This window comes from Passer domesticus, chromosome 17, assembly GCF_036417665.1.
Source record: "Passer domesticus isolate bPasDom1 chromosome 17, bPasDom1.hap1, whole genome shotgun sequence".
Taxonomy (NCBI): domain Eukaryota; kingdom Metazoa; phylum Chordata; class Aves; order Passeriformes; family Passeridae; genus Passer; species Passer domesticus.
The window spans coordinates 10443074-10460250 of NC_087490.1; the positions used below are offsets into that span (position 1 = coordinate 10443074).

The following is a 17177-nucleotide window of genomic DNA, read 5'->3' on the forward strand; positions in this document are numbered from 1 at the left end:
CACCAGTGGAGTTGAAGAATCTGGGGGCTTCTTTAGCTGCAGGGATGTTTTGGGGCTCAGGTGCCTGGGGTGGGGGGCACAGACTGACCCTTCTCAGTGTCCAGGGTGTTCTGAGCATCCCCAGGTGTCCTGAGTGCTGCACAGTGACAGATTGGCATTAGGAGGAACTGGTATTTTTGGGGGGATGAACAGAATTATTGGGTTTGCAGCATTGTGAGAGCAGTTAGAAACGAGCTCTGTAGGTGGAACCTCACAGTCAGGGCTGGGTCAGTGGTTTGGGTGGCCCAAATCTGAGACAGTGACAACATCTGGAGCCTCCTGGCTCAAGGAAGGGACCCTGTGCTGGGTAGGGCTTGAGGCTGAGCTTGCCTTTGTGTGCCTTAAAGTTTTGGAATTTGCTTTAGTTGCAGGATTATTCTTTCATTCTTGCTCTGATTTTACAAACTTAGTATTTTCCTCATTTTATCCTTTAATTTATCACAGGTAACCCCCTGCCTGCTGATGGCCCTTGGCAGGTCAGCAGGTTGGAGATAAACCCAGCGGGTCCTTGTCAGGCTCTGCCCTCTGGGAATGCTGGTTTTCCTGACCCCATTCTCAACTCTAAATTAAGATGGGTTTGGAATTCTTGCTTGGTAGGAAGTGGAGCAGTTTCAGCAGCTCTTTAATCATCTGCCATGTGTGTGTTTCATTCCAGAGGCCGCAGCAGTGGCAAAGGACCACCTCAGCCTACGGTGAGTTTGTGGTTTCTCCTCTTTGTGCCCATGCAGGGTAGGAGGAAACAACTTATCAGCATGGCAGATACTGAAATATTCTCTCCCTTTTTACCATGGTGGGTGGATACTTCAGAGTGAAATACAATTTTCTAAAGAGTATCATCTCACATTCATTAAGTCTCCTGGGAGGGTTGAAGTGGGGAAGATTCACTTAAACTTTTGACTGCACTAATATAAATATTCTTAATTTTCTTGCAATTACAGCTGAAAATATAAAAAACATGTAATTTAAGGCAGTGCTTTTTGAATTAGTTCCTATCTGAAAATTCTAACCTTAGCTTCTCCCTTAAACAGATGACAGTAAGGCAGCATTTAATGACACAAAAAGAACTACTTTGTTTAGCTTTACTATAAACTTGCTGAACCATTGTTCTCAGTAGCTCCAATGTGCAGCTTTAGTTGTTCTCAAGCCTTTGTATTACTGGAGTGTAGATGTGGCCTGACTCGCAGAACATCATTTTATCAGAGCTAAATTCATGGATCTTGATTGAAAGAGTGAATCTTTGAACTTCACTAATCAAATATTTGCCAATTTGTTGCTGGCCTGGTTTTCAAAGATGCCTAATTTTGGGGAATGGAGCAGAAGCAGGAAGATTTAAAAGGGCTGCAGTTTGCTTACATAAATGTTTATTGAAGATACCAAGACACTTGAGAAAAACTAAAGAAGCTTTGAGGAAAACTGATGGAAAAAGTCATAGGCAAGCACTAAAATTTCCCTAATGTTGATGTGCTGAGCACAGGAGTGTCCCCAAACTTGTCTGTTCAGCCCAGGAAAGTGGCTGACCATTAAAAATATGTTGTCAGTTGAAAAAATCAGAATATGGTGAGATCTCAAGAGCTGTTTTAGCATCTCTTGTTTTACAAACATAAAGAACTACCAGAAATTGCAACAAAACACCTGCACTGAGGTGAATGTGTCCTCCAGCAGCCTGGGGACACCTGCCCAGCTCTCCCAGTCAGGATTGCAAATCCTGGTGCTGCACTGAGTTACTTTGGACTAAATTAATAATAGGGTTTGTGGCAATTTAGCACTCCACAATTTGATGGCTTTAGCTGCTGTTAATGTGTGCAATCAGGGCTGGGAGATGAAAGGATGAGCTTGAGCAGGCCTGAAAACACCTTTTTGCTTCTACAGCACTGCAAGTGCTTTATTCTCTTGATGGTTCTTAAAACCAGCAGGGCTTTTTTTGTTTAAAAACAAAGCCCTGCTGACATCCCTCAAATCTGTGCATATCAGCTGCACCCAGCCAGCCAGAGAATTTCCTTAATGGAGTGACATGAGGGGCTCTCCTGGGATTTTCAGCTTGTTTGGGAGGGTGTCAGATCTTTAACTGGTCAGAGAAAAGTCAGGGGCCCTATGAGAATCTCCCCTGGCATGTTTAATATTAATATTTAATAATAAACATTCCACATGTCTTGCCTGAGTAAGATTTTTACCCAATGTTTCTGAGATTTCTGTGTACTGATGAAAGCCTGGGGTGGGTGCTCTGCCTTTGGAATTTCTCCAGTATTCATGATGACTTTCTTATTTTTCAGATTTCTTTCGATGGCATCTATGCAAACATGAGAATGGTTCACATACTCACATCAGTTGTTGTAAGTCTTCATATTTGGAAGAATGGTTCCTTTATGGCAGGGAATTGTTAATTAATCCACTAATTGTAATATAAAGGAGTGAATATTAAACTTTAAACATTTTATGCCAAAGTTGAGCTTTAAAAGATCACAGAAATTTTAGGCTTGGAAAGGTTTAACTCTGATTTGCAGAGGTACAGCAGATTTCTTAGGTGCACTGGTTGTATTTTGAATTTCCTGTCTTTAGAGTGGTTCTGGATAAATAAAATGAGTGCATGTGCAGGGATTAAAAACCTTTCTCCCAAGATTTTAAGGGAAGCCCTGACATGGCAAAATAAATAAGGCAGACTGTCCCACATCTGCTTGAGGCCAGGATAAGCTTTTATCCTTATTTGTACCCACACAGGCACAGATTTGGGGTTTGCACAAAACCTCCTTTGTGTGTTTTAACTGGTCAAGAGTCTTGTGAGAACAAAATATTCTCCAGTGAGTATCTTAAATCCCTTCAGAACTGCCCATACACACCCAGCTATTTGAATTTGCAGAGCACAGCAGTGTATTTATAAATGGGCAGATGCTGATTTAGGAAATTTGGCTAAAAATTGAGTTGTGTTTTTACACTTTGGACCTATGTACAGAACACATGTTTTAGAAAATCACTGTAATGCCATTTATCATCTTGGTAGAAAGTTATATTCTCCTTTTTCTTCCCTTCTAGGGATCCAAATGTGAAGTACAGGTGAAAAATGGTGGTATATATGAAGGAGTTTTTAAAACCTACAGTCCTAAGGTAATTTTTTTACATTTTGACTCTTCCCTGTTGTGAAAATTCCTAATACCGAATAACCAACATTTGATTAAAATTGTAATATTTACTCTGAATTATATTTACAGTTCATGCCTAGATTTAAAGCAGCTTGTAAATACCTAGCTTTTGCAAATTTTTGAAGGGCTGAGTGTGCAGTAAAGCAGTGCCCTGTGCTTGTGTTTCCCACAGTGTGATTTAGTGGTTGATGCTGCTCATCGGAAAACTGCAGAATCCAGTTTGGGGCCAAAACGGGAGGACATCCTGGAGAGTATCTTGTTCAAGTCTTCAGACTTTGTTATGGTGCATTTTAAGGATATGGATACCAATTATGCCAGAAGAGGTATATTTGCTTCAATTTTTTTTTATGGTTTGATATTATAATTCAAAGTTTTTGAAGTAGATGCTTTAGAATCCAAATACTGAAGTTCATATTTAGATTCGTAGTTCTTAAAGAGTGCAAAACTTCAGCACTTTGTGAAATCAAAAATTCATAAATTAAAAAAAAGTGTATTTTTGAGTAGTTGTTTTGGTGTATGGAAAACAAAGCCTTAGTGGTTTTTCAGAATATTTTACAGATTCTATGGAAGGTAGACACATTTTTGTAAATGTCTTCCTAAATTTCTCTGTTAAGTGTTATGCAAGAATCATTGAATACAGAATTTCTCAGAGTTGAGATATATAGTCTATACTGAGGTATAGTCTGTGTCTAAACATGCATTCATAGAAATATTCTATAAATACTCCTCCAAACAAAGCTTTTAAAATCCTCTGTTTGTGTTTTAATTTCTCCTCTACTCCTTGTAGACCTGTAGGTAAAGCTCTCCAGAATACAGAGAGGTGACAGACAAATCTTAAAATCTTGAAGACATTGAAACTGTTCAAATTAAACAATTTTGCAGGCAGTCTTCATAGTTTTAATGTCTGACCTCCAAGCCCCTGATTATTCTTCTGGAACCTAAGAGCTCATGAGTCACTTCTATTCCTTTGCACATTTCTCTGGTTTTGGGCAGCAAATCTCCAGAGTCTTTATGCTTAATGTTGCTGATTTTCTGGGATAAGGAATAAAAGAAAATGCAGGTTTTTATGGCATGGGGTGGAATGGTCTCTGTGTACATTTACAGGCTGATTAACAACTGTCACAGGAGCTCAGTGCTTATTGGAACACAGGTTTTATTCCCATTAGCAGGGACTTAGAGATGAGTAGAGACTTGAGGACATTTAATGAGAATTTCTCTCTTCACCTTGTGTTTGTACCTGTTCTTGCCTGATCTAAAGCTGCAGAATGAGAGGTTTGTTGTTTCAAGGAATTTTTGCTTTTCCCAGATGATGATGCATAATGTCAGAGCAAATGCAGCATTGAAATGCAGATAAGTTCCAGGTTCTGGATGGGACTTGGAATTTAAATTACATGAGAGCTGTTTTATAATGGGTTTGGTATGAACATCACTTTAATGTAAATGCAAACTGGGCTCTGCCTCACCCAATCTTTATAGATTTTGAGCAGACTGAATGAGGAATGTACTACTGCTTCTAGGAATAATTGCTCAATGGACATTTTCTAGAAGGAAATGACTGTTTCAGGTTGAACAGTCCCTCAGTTCACTTTATTAGGTGGAATGACTGAGTCTAAATCTCTTAAATACTGGAGAGCTGAAATAAAGCCATAAAAACTTGGGGAGAAAGATAAACTGGAAGGCTGCAGACCTTGATAAGTCAGAGTGGGTGAATTAATCTGCTTTCCATTTCGTCCCAAAAATACATTATCTGGAAATGACACTTGAAAGTGTAACTCAGTCTCTGATCACACCTTCAAATTAGAGCAACAAGGGGTTTTCTGCTTCCTGGGAAATTAAATAAGCAAGGATTGAAAAGGCTGGAAGTTTGGGAATGTGCATGAAGGAGCTGCTGGCCTTTGTTCTTGTAAATAAACCCAAATCTTGGTGGTGCTGGATGATTTAGAGTGAAAACTGACTCTGAACTCCTTGGTGCTCCTTGTTTTGGGAATTGTCCCTGCTTGGTGCTCTGGTTACCCTTACCTGGGAACAGAGACTTTTAAATTGTCTAACCCTCAATGGTTTTTGACTTTCACAGGCAGGTGAGGAGAATTTGGGAATACTTGGTTGGAAAAGCTTTAAAATCATAGTCAAATAAAGAGCTTTTCATCAGCTCTCCATTGGGAGGCTTACCTGGAGCAGGGGTGCTGGGGCCTGATGGTCCTTGTGGGTCCCTTCCAGCTCAGATTATTCTGTGATTCTCTCTGTGTAGTTTCTTACCCTGTAGGACTCTTCTAGATTTTGTGGAGCCCTTGAACTAAATAAATATCTGCAGAAGATACTGTTTTGAAAATTTTAATTCATCCCAATTCAGTATAAGTATCTGTGGATTTTATTCTGCATTTGTTCCCTGCTGGGCTGGAGGAATGTGGGCAAATGGGCTCCTGGCTGTGGGTCTGGATCTTCTGGTCCACCCTCAGGTTTGAGAGCAGAGATGTTCTCTGGATTCTGAAAAAGAGACTGGAAGAGGAATGGGAAAGAGCAGCAGGTGGGGAGAAAGGGAATGGGATGGAGTCTCCTTTCAGAAGAAGAAACACAGAGTTGAGTGTGAAAGCCTCTGCCAGAGCCTGCCAGGCAGCTCGCAGTGCTATCACAGCCCTGCAGCTTTGGGGCAGGGAGCTGATAACCCAGCCAGAGAGCTCAGGGAGGGAGCAGCACTGCAGGCCTGGGGGTGGAACTGGAGCAGCACACGTGGGCTTGTGCCAAGCATGACACTGCACCTTCAGAGACACCCCTGGGAAAGCCTGGGGTCTGCCCAGATTGTGAAACTGGGGGAGAAATTGGTAGGTCTGCACAGGGAGGGGTGTTGTGGCTGTGAATGTTCCAAAAATCAATGTGTCCCTGTTTCCTGGGCCTTTATTTGCAGCTCTGTCAGCCTGCACAGACCTTGCAGCTCCTGGAGGTGCTTGTTTGGCTTCCAGAGGAAGGGGAGGGTTTCTCTCTGTGGAATTGAGGTTTGCTGCAGTACAGGCAGGCTGATGAATGAAACATACACTGGAAAACTCAGGTGAAGCTGTATTAAACCCATCATTCCCCTTCCAGACTGTTCTGTCTGCTCCTAAAGAAGGACTGACACTGATTTCTGCATGTGCAGTGGAAATCAGCTGCTAAAACCCCACTGTCAGTGCAGGCTGAAATCCTTGGCTGTACATTAATATTAGCACATCTTCTGCTTCACCTTTGAGTGCTGAGATCCTGCTGCTGCTGCCCAGGTGATTTGGGCTCCTGATTGATGCAGGAGGTTCTGTTTGTCCTGATTTTACACCAAAGTGTTTCCTGGGAGCCCTGAACACTGCTCAGTCCACAGAGCTGGTTTGCATGGGATTCAAATTTCAGTCAGGCTTTGGAGTTGCCTTCTTGGCTTCTCTTTAAAGACAAGACAATTCAAACATCATAACTTAGTGCTAAAGTAAAAGACTTCTGCAATGTTTTTATTGTTTTTTGGCATGCTGAGGAAAATACTACAAATCCAATGAAAAGAAAGGCAGAAGAGAATTGGCTATTTAAGTTTTTCCTTGAATTAGCTCTGAGCGTGGCATCCTTCCAGAGAAAGTGTTGCAAGGGGAATAGCAGAAAGCATCTTTTGAACAAAGGAAGGAAATGTTGGCTCTGCAGAGCCGGTGGTAACTGGTTTTAATGTTTCAAATCAGTAGTAAGTAGTTACAAAACAAATCAGAGTTTACTGTTGAAACCTTTAAGGCGAAACCTCAGTTTACTTTGACTTGATCAAAGCTTCAGTGAGTGCCATCAGCACCTTTGGCACGTAACACTGATTGGTTTAATGGCATTTCAGCTGCAGACTGGCACTTAATTGCACATTTGTGCTCTTCACCAAAATCTGTTTGTGAAAACAAGCATGTTAGACATTGAAATTAATTAAACCCGGACTCTTAATTGCTCTGCTCTGGCAGTTTTTTCTTTAACTCAGTTAGTAGCACACACTTAAGGAATTTGCCCCAGCTGAGTTTTTCGCAGAATGTGTATTTTTAATTTGCCTTAATATGAATTTCCATTGCATAGAGCTCTCCTTGGGACTTTTTTTCCATTCATGAAAAATGATTTTTTACCAGGCTTTAAAACAAGGTCTTTGATACCCAACTCCTCTGCTTAGGAAATGCCACATTAAGCAGGTACAGAGGCAGTGGAGGCTAATTGAGTGTTACAGCCTCAGCCCCGTGTTTCACCAGGTCCCATTTGATCTTTAACTCAGGTTTTACCATGTAGAAAAGGGATTGATTAAAAATTTGGCCTTGTCAAGGTGTCATGTGAATTGCTCCTTCAACAGCTCAGAGATAAGAGGCACCAGATAAGGGGAAAGCTGAGCCTGGGCAGTGTCTTGTCAGTTATTGCTCTGCCATCAGCACTTCCAGCAGCAGCTCATGCTTTACCTTCTACTTATTAATCATCCTAAGAGCCACATTTTTGTTTGGGAAACTGTTATTTTTAAAGTTTTTCACATTCATTCTCAAGTTTGTTGCTGATTAATTTTGGGAGAGGCTTTGCTGGGTTTTTAATTCTGCTCTCCCATGTGCCTGCCCTGCTGTTTGTTCCAGGAAAATTCTGATCTGTGCCTTGAGGTACCATCCTGCTGCACTTAAACTTTGCCTGGATGCTCTTGAGACCACATTGTCTGGCTGGGAGTGCCTTTGTAGCTTGAATTTCTCCTGTCTTTGGGTTTTCTTTGAGTTGTAGAGGTTAAAAAGGCAAAGTCTCACTTGTGACTTTGATTGGAAAATGAGAGAGGAATGCAGAGCAGTGGAGCTTCCTGTGCCCTGTGATTCCCTGGATTTACTGGGAAACTCAGCAGTGACTGCACACATCCTACTCAGACCTGCAGCACTTGCTGATAGTGGAGTTTTTGTTTTGACTTGGGTGTTTTTTCTGTCTGTATCATTACAATAACAGCGCTTCTGAATGTTTATGTGGCTGTTTAAAGAAGAAAATTAGTGGGTTGAGTAGATGAGTCTTGTTAAGCTGGTATTTTATTCACAGTATCCAAAATGGCACAGTTGTGTGGAGTTTGCCTGGAGGAATTTAATAGAAATTAAGGAAACACCCTTCTGAAAAACAGATTGCCTTCATCAGGTGCTGCCATCAGGCTCCTAATTCATATTTATCTAATCTCACTGGAGAGGAGCTCCCTCCATTCCCAGAGATGCAGAAACAAATTTCAGTTTCCTAAAAGACATAAACAGCCTCCAACTTGGGTTTGGTGTGAAATGTCCCAATCTGAGCAGAAATAAAACATGGAATTAATGATGTTTGGGGCAGGAGCAGCATTGGTTTATCTGAGTTAAGCCGTGGGGTATTGGTAAGGTAAATGCAGAGTTTACATTCCTTAAAAATCTCAAAAATATGCTCTTTAGCTCCTACTTAACTATGAGTTGTAGCTCAGAGTTCCTGTGTAGTTTCAGATGACATTTGAACACACACATTTATAGTATATATTATAATAAAGTATATTTTAAAAGCTGGTTTTGTGAGCATTTCATGGGATAGTGCTGGCTGTTATTAGAGAGACCAAATACAGTGAATTTTTATCCAATATATGTGCAGAATTTCACTGTGAGATTGGGTAAAACAGGAATAATAAGCAGCATCAACAGTCTCTAAAACATCTTCAGTGATTGTGTAAAAGCTGTTACATCAGTGGCCAACTTCATATGTTGGGAATTCTTTTCATAATAGCTTTAAAGTTCTTTTTTTTTTTAGGCAGATTTTTAGATCTTGCCAGAAGTTAATTTAGGCCATGTTTTTCCTTATCTGGCACTGCCTGGTGGTTTGATTTCATCTTTTCTAAAGGTCTGAAATCTTTGCTCCTTATTTCATCAGCACAATGATGATAGGAGATTCTGGATTGAAGACTTATTTGTTTTAGGCTGATTTATTTATTTATGAGCTTATAACAAGCTTATTTGATTTTTTAAAGTTCTGTGTGTAGTTCTGATATCCAGTTGCTTACAAATACAACAGCTTGGTGCATGGCTTTAGATGTATTTTTACAGCAATTGAAATACTCTGGTATTATTCCTTTTTAAGTCTGGCTTGAATGAAACATGAACAAGTCAAAATAAATGCCTGTGATCTTTATTTTTTGATTTTTTTACAATTTTTATAAACAATAGAAGAACCTTATTGATTATTTATTCTCTTGTGTTGTTGAGAACAAAAAGTAGAGAGTTCCTGAATTTTTCTGTGTGATTTGGATAAGCTGCTGCTTGGAAAAACTCTGGCAGGAGAGGAGACCCCTCTGTTCATGTCACAGGAAATGGGAGCACCAAGCTCATGGATAATGGCTCTGTTGGTGTGTTGAGGAGTTGTGGAAATAGAAGAAATTTGGATATTTGAAAGGAAAATTGCATTTTGCCCATTTAGGGAGTTGCTTTCCTGCTTTTTTTGATATTTCCACACTATTGTGGTGTGCACTTGTGTGGGCTGGTTGGAAAAGAATTTTATACAAGTCTTTGGTTTTCCAGAAGAATAGAGATCCTTGTGTTGTCTTTTTTTCTCCCAAATAAATATACATGTAATTGTAGAAAATGTATTGAAATAACTGAAAATAATTCTATTTTCTGATGTGGAGAAGTTAGTCTGTACTTTAATCTGGAGCAGATCTTTCTGGTGTCCAGCAGCTCCAAGAGAAGGGGAATGATGATATTGTGCCTGTGATTCAGCTGTGTTCGTGCTGTTCCTCAGCCAAAACCAGTGTGCAAACTTACCCAAACTGGTCTCACTGGTCCCAACCCTCCTCACTCTGTTGCAGATGCTTTTACTGATTCAGCCATCAGTGCTAAAGTTAATGGAGAGCACAAGGAGAAGGATCTGGAACCTTGGGATGGAGGAGAGAACACGGCTTCCGAGGAGCTGGAGGCGCTGGAGACCGATGTCGTGAGTGATGCTTTGATCATCTCTGGCCATCAGTAGAAAATGAGCTATTTCCCTGGACATGCTTTGAAATAATTCCTTAATTTCAATCTGCTAATGAGCTTTGGAGGAGCAAAATTGCTGTCCTGCATTGTGCTGGTGGATGTTCAGTCTTTGCCAGCAGCTGCCACAGCCCTTTGGAGCGATCTGGCTGAGAATAGCTGCCTTTCAAATGGCATTTTTGGCAAAATCTGAGCAATGGCAGCTGCTGTGGTAAGAGCTGTGTTGGACTCCAGGACCCAAAGAGCAGCTTTTGTTAAGGACTCCAAATCCAGCAATGCCCCAAAGTGATTTATGTTTAATCAGAGCATTCCTGTCTGACTGTCATTGCACTTGGAAATGATGGGGAGATTGTGCTCTGCTGAGTGTCCCTGGGCTGCAGATGGGGAGAATTGATGGAAGCCTGACCCAGGCACAGGGACAGGCTCAGATTATGAATCATTAGATGAAGAATATGGCCTCAAGTGCCATGTCCTCATATATCACAGCAGTCAGCTTTTCCTCAAGCAGAAATTCCTGTAGCCAGGTGTTCAGCCTGCAGTGTGTTCAAGGAGATAATATTACTGATTAGAGCATATTAACTTTGGCTAGAACAATTCTCCTGCCAGTTTTGGTGGCCATGCTGTAGAGCTGAGATTTATTGGAATACCCAGTACTCTCAATGCTTTTATAAAATATTCAAAGCATTTACTGTTGTGCTTGAGAGCTGTGATAGCAATTTTACTGAAGTGGGGCAGTTGTGCAGATCAACAGGAGTCTTCTGCCTGTGGTGCCTCTCAGGTAATTCCATCAGTGCTGTTGAAAAGTTTCAGAAGTGTTAATTGCACTTTTTAGAAAAGGCAAAAAAGATATTAATGTATGTGTGTCTTGCTAGCCAGTAGTCTTCTAATACAGAGTAAGCGTGTACTTAAAAAAACCTCCTAAAAACAGTGCAAAGACTCACAACAAAGAAAAAAAGGAATTTTGAAGGTAAAATCTGTGCAGCTGATGAACAAAGCTCCCTGAAATAAACTGTAGCATTAATAACTTTGTTATCTGGACAGTGAATTCATAGGCCCAGGAAAAAGGGCAGAAGGTTTAAAACTTCTGCCATCAGCCCTTAATTTGAAGGGAATGTGTTTCCAGTGTCATTTTGAAAAACAAGCATCATTTTCTTCTAGTCTAATGGATGGGATCCCAATGACATGTTTCGTTACAATGAAGAAAATTATGGTGTAGTGTCAACTTATGACAGCAGTTTATCTTCTTATACGTAAGTTCCAAAATATTTTGTTATTAGATTTGTATTGAATGTTCTCCCTGGTTTGACAAACTTTCTATTCTGCAGCTCATTTTGCATAGTTTCTGAAGTTGTAGAATCAAATAACTGCAAAAGCAATGAATGAATGGTGCTTAAGAAACCTTGCCAGCTTTCTGTGAATAGTTAGATGTAGAAATCTTTATATATTCCCTTAAATGGGCACAGCTCATTCCCATTGCAGAGTTTTCTGAATTTAGCCATGCAATAAGGCTTGTTTCTTGCAAAAACTTCCAGGAATAGGGTGGAAAGCTGTGAATTACTGTGTGTGTAGCTGCTGTACCTATAGTTCTTTGTTTAACCTAGCAGAGCAGTCTGGCTAAACCCTGATTTTATTGAGACAATTGATCTGGAAGATACTGGAATGCTGAAAAGCTGCTGATAACCAGGGTGGGGGTTGTGTGCTTGTTTAGCAGCCTTGTCCAGCTCTAAACTGAAGTTTTAGTTAAATATAATAACAACTGGAATATAGAAGTGGTAGAAAGGCTGCTCTGGCTACTCTGGCAGTGATTTATTCCCCAGAGTCTGCAGCTCTAATGTTCACTGCAACTGCAACACAAATGGACTGCAGATGTTCACAGCCATTGTGAAATGGCTTCAGTATTTCCCCACTCTTTTAACCCCCAAAGCAGAAATGTATTTTATCAATATCAAGGAATAGCAGTGAATATTTTGCTTTTTGTGTCTGTGTGTGTGCACTTGTCTGCAGGTCTGTGGTTCAGCAATGTGATTTCTGTGTTTTGTGCAAATGGACCTGTAACATGGTGATAATCAAAGTGTCCTAATCAGCTTATGTTTGAATCCTGGGGAAGCTGTTCTTTCCTTCCCTTCACTGCTCTAAGTACTTTTTGTACTTTTGAACTTCAGTCTTCCATCTTTCTGCTTTCTGGATATTAATGGAAACAGATTAAAACCTGAAGGTGGCTTTAAATTAATTCCATTTTTCCCCCTAGTCAAGCAACTTGCTTTGCATATCAGTCTGCTAAACTGGGAAGCTCTTTTCCTGATTTTCCATGAAATGCTTAGATGTGCAGCTGAAGAGTTTATTGTTTGATTGTTTTCTCTTCCTAGAGCTAAGCAATAGCAGGTAGAGTTTGTCAAACTGCATCAAGGTACAAGTTTGTGTTCCAGAAAATGTATTGATCATCACCAGGGTTCTGAACAATGTCATCCTGTCCATCCCCTTTCTCTCATCTTTAATGGCCTGTTAGAAAACATGAAATCATTCCCTGCCTCTTTAGGCTGCCATACATCCCTTCATTTTTTGCACTCACTTTAAATAAATGAGGATTATTGGCTGTTCTCCTTTACTGTGTTTTTAACAGAGGGGCCTGGGATCAGGTTTGCATTCATGTAAATCTTATTTGAGCCAAAGCTGTATGCTGAAGGGTTTTATTGAATATTCTTGCAGTTACCATTGATAAGGCCAGTAAATGTTTTGACTGGCCAAAAATATGGGGAAAAATTTGTGCAGCTGAGTGCTGGCTTGGAATTTGGCAAAGCCACTTGTTTTCCTTGTTCTGCCACCAACACTTGAGCAATTTTGCATGTATTATTCTATACCTGGCTTGTATCTCCACCTACTTTCTTTGTTTTTCTTCTTTATATTATTCAAAATATGGGCAGTGATTCTGTAATGCCCAGCAGAGCATGGGCCAAGCCTCAGCTCTGTTCTGTATTTTTATGTAGCTTATTCTGAAGTAAGGTTGGTGGAACAACTTTTGCAACTTCAAAATCAGGGGAAAAAGTTGTTTTTTTAAAACCTGACACAAACATTCAGACAGGTAAACCCCAAAAATGGGTGGCAGAAGGAGGTGCCAGGTATGATCCCATCCCTGCTTGGGTTTTTTCAGTGTTTCAGTGCTCATGCATTGAATTTTGACTTGGTGGCTTTCTTATGGGATGATTTTTGCAATATTCCTTCCTATGGGATGATTTTTTGCAATATTCCATTGCCTGCCATAGAGAGAGACATGGAAAGAATGGGATTGAGGTCCTGGTACTCAGAGATGAGTCAGGAATTTCTGGTCCTGTGCTCTGAAGTGTTGCATCCATCTTTTCTGCAGTTCTTCATAACTGGGAGAGCTGAAATTCTATGGCTGGAATTACCAAAGGAGTAAGGATGTCACTCTCTCTAATTTCAGTAGGATTGTGTCTGCTGGCAATGTGTAAATAGCTAAAAAAAATTCAAATTTGGGCTCTTGGAGTAGCTTCCTATGTAAACAGCAGTCTGAGGCTTTTTGTTCCTGATGTTCTCATCCATGTTAAAATTTGGAGCCTTTGCACAGCTTTAGGGACTGGGGATTTTACAAATCCTGTGGAAAAGTTCTGCACCCTGTCCTCAGCTCTCTAGGCAGGTAAATGACCCTGAGTTTGTCCATAATATCAAACCAGCCCAGGAATTTTGTATTTAAAAAAAAGACAGCAAGTCTACTGGCTTAGGAGCAAGATTTTTTTTTCCCCTCTGACTTGGTTAGAACCAACACTGTGTGATTTTTGTAACTCCTTTGTGCTTTTGAATGCATTTCAGAGATTCTTTTCCTTTCCATTGTCTTTTTAGGGTGCCATTAGAAAGAGATAATTCAGAAGAGTTTTTAAAGCGGGAAGCCAGAGCAACTCAATTAGCAGAGGAAATTGAATCAAGTGCCCAATACAAAGCTCGGGTTGCCTTGGAAAATGATGAAAGGACAGAAGAAGAAAAATATACTGCTGTTCAGAGAAATGCTAATGAAAGAGAAGGACATGGTGTGAACACTAGGTACTTGAGTGCACTATGAATAGTATTTTTATTTAAATTATGGAGGTATTTTGGTGCTGTAGCAGTTTGCTCATTGATACTGGGCTTTTTCAGCAGGCCTGATTAGGTTTGGAGCCTTGTGTAAACAATCCTGTGCTGGTTTTGGCACTCAGGCTGACTTGGACACCTCTGCCTGGCCCTGTATTATCTCTGTAGTGAAACAAACTTCCCCATTCTGACCTGTCACCGTGGTGAATTTGTCCCAAATTACAGGAAGGGGCAGTGGTTTCGGTGTGTCCTGGAGAATTTCAGGCATTACTGTTAATCCTTCAGTGCCTGTGGGCTCATAAAGTGGACTGTGTGGCCACTATCAAAAGCCAATTCATGAGGTGACTGTTGGGTCAACATCTGATACTATTTAGATTTTTTCCCTTGGCTTGATGTGAGAAAAAGAGAGCAAATGGGGTGCTTTTTGTTGCCTCCCAGTTGTGTCTCGACACTGATAGAAATTTGCTGTGTTTCAGAGAAAATAAATACATTCCACCTGGACAGAGGAACAGAGATGTCCTGTCCTGGGGAAGTGGAAGACAAAACTCACCGAGGATGGGCCAGTCTGGATCAGGCCCACCAATCTCAAGGTCTGGATCCCACACTTCAGAATTCAGCCCTAACTCTGGAGCAGATCAGAGAGTAGTTAACGGAGGCAAGTATCTGAAATCTGAATGAATGTACCTCCTAACACTGCAGAGAATTACCTCATTTTGTGTTGAAATGCTGTGGGATTGGTTTGTGTATTCCATAAACCAGGTTAGCATTCATCATTTAACACAGAGGTTGTGAGTTGGATTTGGGTTTAATTCACAAAGGAACACTCATTGCACTGCGCTGCCTGTGGCTTTGCAGAGCAGAAATGTCATTTATTTTCCTCCTCAATCACCTTTGTCTTAGATGATGGTGCACTGTGTGGTTTTAAAGATGAAAAACTGCATCAGCACTGCAAAGCTCTGGGTGGAGGAGCAGCAGTGCTGACACCTGCTGAAAGGCAGTGGCAGGAGGAAGCTTCTCTTCCTTTCTGGAAAAGAATAAAGCCACTTGCTTGGCTTTATAAAAATGGGAGGGGAGAAACAAGAACAGCGTTAGAGAAAAGGAATCCTAAGCCTTCCCTCCAAATGGGTATTTGAGTATTTTCTGGACACATGGGTGATGTTTCTAGCCAGGCATCAGTAGGCACTGCATGGCAGCAATTGGTGTCCCAGAAGCCAAACACCATTTCTGGAGATGGGTTTCAGCAGTGGCCTGTCCTCATGGCATTATTTGTAGAATTTAAAAATGCTATTAGAATAAATTGCTGTGAATAAATGAAAAATGTATAATACTCAAGTGATCTATCTGGAGAGGAAGTCTGAGAAGCATCTAAAGGTAAGTGAGACTTCCTTTCTAAAGCCAGAGTCAGCTCTGTAAAGGATGGACAACTGAGCCTTGCCCAAACAATGCTAACCTTGAAATTTGTCTGTAGTATTTGTGGTTTCTCTCACCCTATTACTCTGCTGAATCAACATCATAGACCTAAAATTTTCAGAATGGCTTGTAAATTCAATTAATTCTGCTTTGGAAACCATGAGCCCTATATCCTAGATTAAAATCCTCCATGAATACCTCAGATAAGTGAGAAAGACATAAATGTCAGCATTCAGACACTGAACACCGCTGGTTTTTGTAAAGATCCAGCTCCTAGATGGATATTTGCTCATCATTTGGTTTGAAAGTAGCAGTTTGTGTGGTCAGTACTGTTTGTGAACAGCTGTTTGAGAACCTCTGGTAGCTGTGAAGGACCTTGTGGAGTGCTGGGTGCTGTGGAGCATTGGTATGCCAGGCTAACAGATCAAACTTTACTGTCTGTTCCTTAGTAGTGTTTGTAGATCCCAATTAACCCTTTGGGGAGCCTGTGACATTCACAAGTTCAATTTGACCCCAAAACCAAGGCAAAACCCAACCCTACAGAGACTTTATCTCCTCAATTACCACCTCAATCCATCCCCAAAGGGTTAAACCGTGAAAAAAAACCCCAAAAAAATCATTTTGTCATATTTTACTTTTATTTTTTTTTTCTGTTGCCCTCCCTTCCCCCAACACCCCCCCCCCCCCCCCCCCCATAATATTTTTCTTTAGTTTTTATACTTTCCTTCATATCATTTGTTCTGTCAGGTGTTGCCTGGCCATCGCCTTGCCCATCTCCTTCCTCTCGCCCACCTTCTCGCTACCAGTCAGGTCCCAACTCTCTTCCACCTCGGGCAGCCACCCCTACACGGCCGCCCTCCAGGCCCCCCTCGCGGCCCTCCAGGCCCCCGTCTCACCCCTCTGCTCATGGTTCTCCAGCTCCTGTCTCTACTATGCCTAAACGCATGTCTTCAGAAGGTACAAATATACCACGATTTGTTCATGTTTTTTTTTTTTTAATTTTTTTTTTTTTTTTATTTTTGGTTTTGTCTTTGTTTAACTCCTCCGTGAGTTGTTGTTGACGAGAGTTGTTTTCGGTTTTTTTTTTTTTTTCCTCTTCATTACTTAACCTATAATTTGTGTTTAACTTTAGTTTATCAGACTATTTCTATTAACCTTTTGTTTTTGTTTTGTTGGTTTGGTTGGTGGTTTGTTTTTTTTTTTTCTGTTTGTTTGATTTGAAGAGCTTTACAAAAACGAAAGAAAGCTGTGAAATTTCCCGAGTTTGGTATGAAATTAAACTCAGCTTTGTAAACGCTGCTCAGTGTCTTAAATTAACCAACAGCAACATGCAGGACCTGATAACTTTAGGGAGCATTTTTAGGACTATAAATTTATATAAAATACTAATTTATATAAAATACCAACAACACAGTTGTTCCACAAAACTCATAGCTAAATCAACTTTAGGGAGCATTTTTAGGACTATAAATTTATATAAAATGCTAATTTGTATAAAATACCAACAACAAGGTTGTTCCACAAAACTCATAACTAAATCAACTTTAGGGAG

The 17177-nt window shown here is 40.6% G+C and overlaps 1 protein-coding gene across 14 annotated transcripts in view; it reads left to right on the forward strand.

Annotated features, from left to right (window-relative positions):
- ATXN2 (ataxin 2) overlaps nucleotides 1-17177 on the forward strand; it is a 49322-nt gene that overhangs the window by 6133 nt on the left and 26012 nt on the right. For 10 of the 14 annotated variants that reach the window (XM_064392400.1, XM_064392403.1, XM_064392401.1 and 7 more), the window contains exons 2-10: nucleotides 695-731; nucleotides 2310-2369; nucleotides 3067-3138; nucleotides 3346-3496; nucleotides 9973-10097; nucleotides 11294-11385; nucleotides 13991-14188; nucleotides 14692-14870; nucleotides 16373-16582. In XM_064392400.1, coding sequence (XP_064248470.1) covers nucleotides 695-731; nucleotides 2310-2369; nucleotides 3067-3138; nucleotides 3346-3496; nucleotides 9973-10097; nucleotides 11294-11385; nucleotides 13991-14188; nucleotides 14692-14870; nucleotides 16373-16582 — 1124 coding nt within the window. The remainder of the gene's footprint in view (nucleotides 1-694; nucleotides 732-2309; nucleotides 2370-3066; nucleotides 3139-3345; nucleotides 3497-9972; nucleotides 10098-11293; nucleotides 11386-13990; nucleotides 14189-14691; nucleotides 14871-16372; nucleotides 16583-17177) is intronic. The other 4 variants (XM_064392405.1, XM_064392406.1, XM_064392409.1 and 1 more) reach the window with 1 other exon arrangement.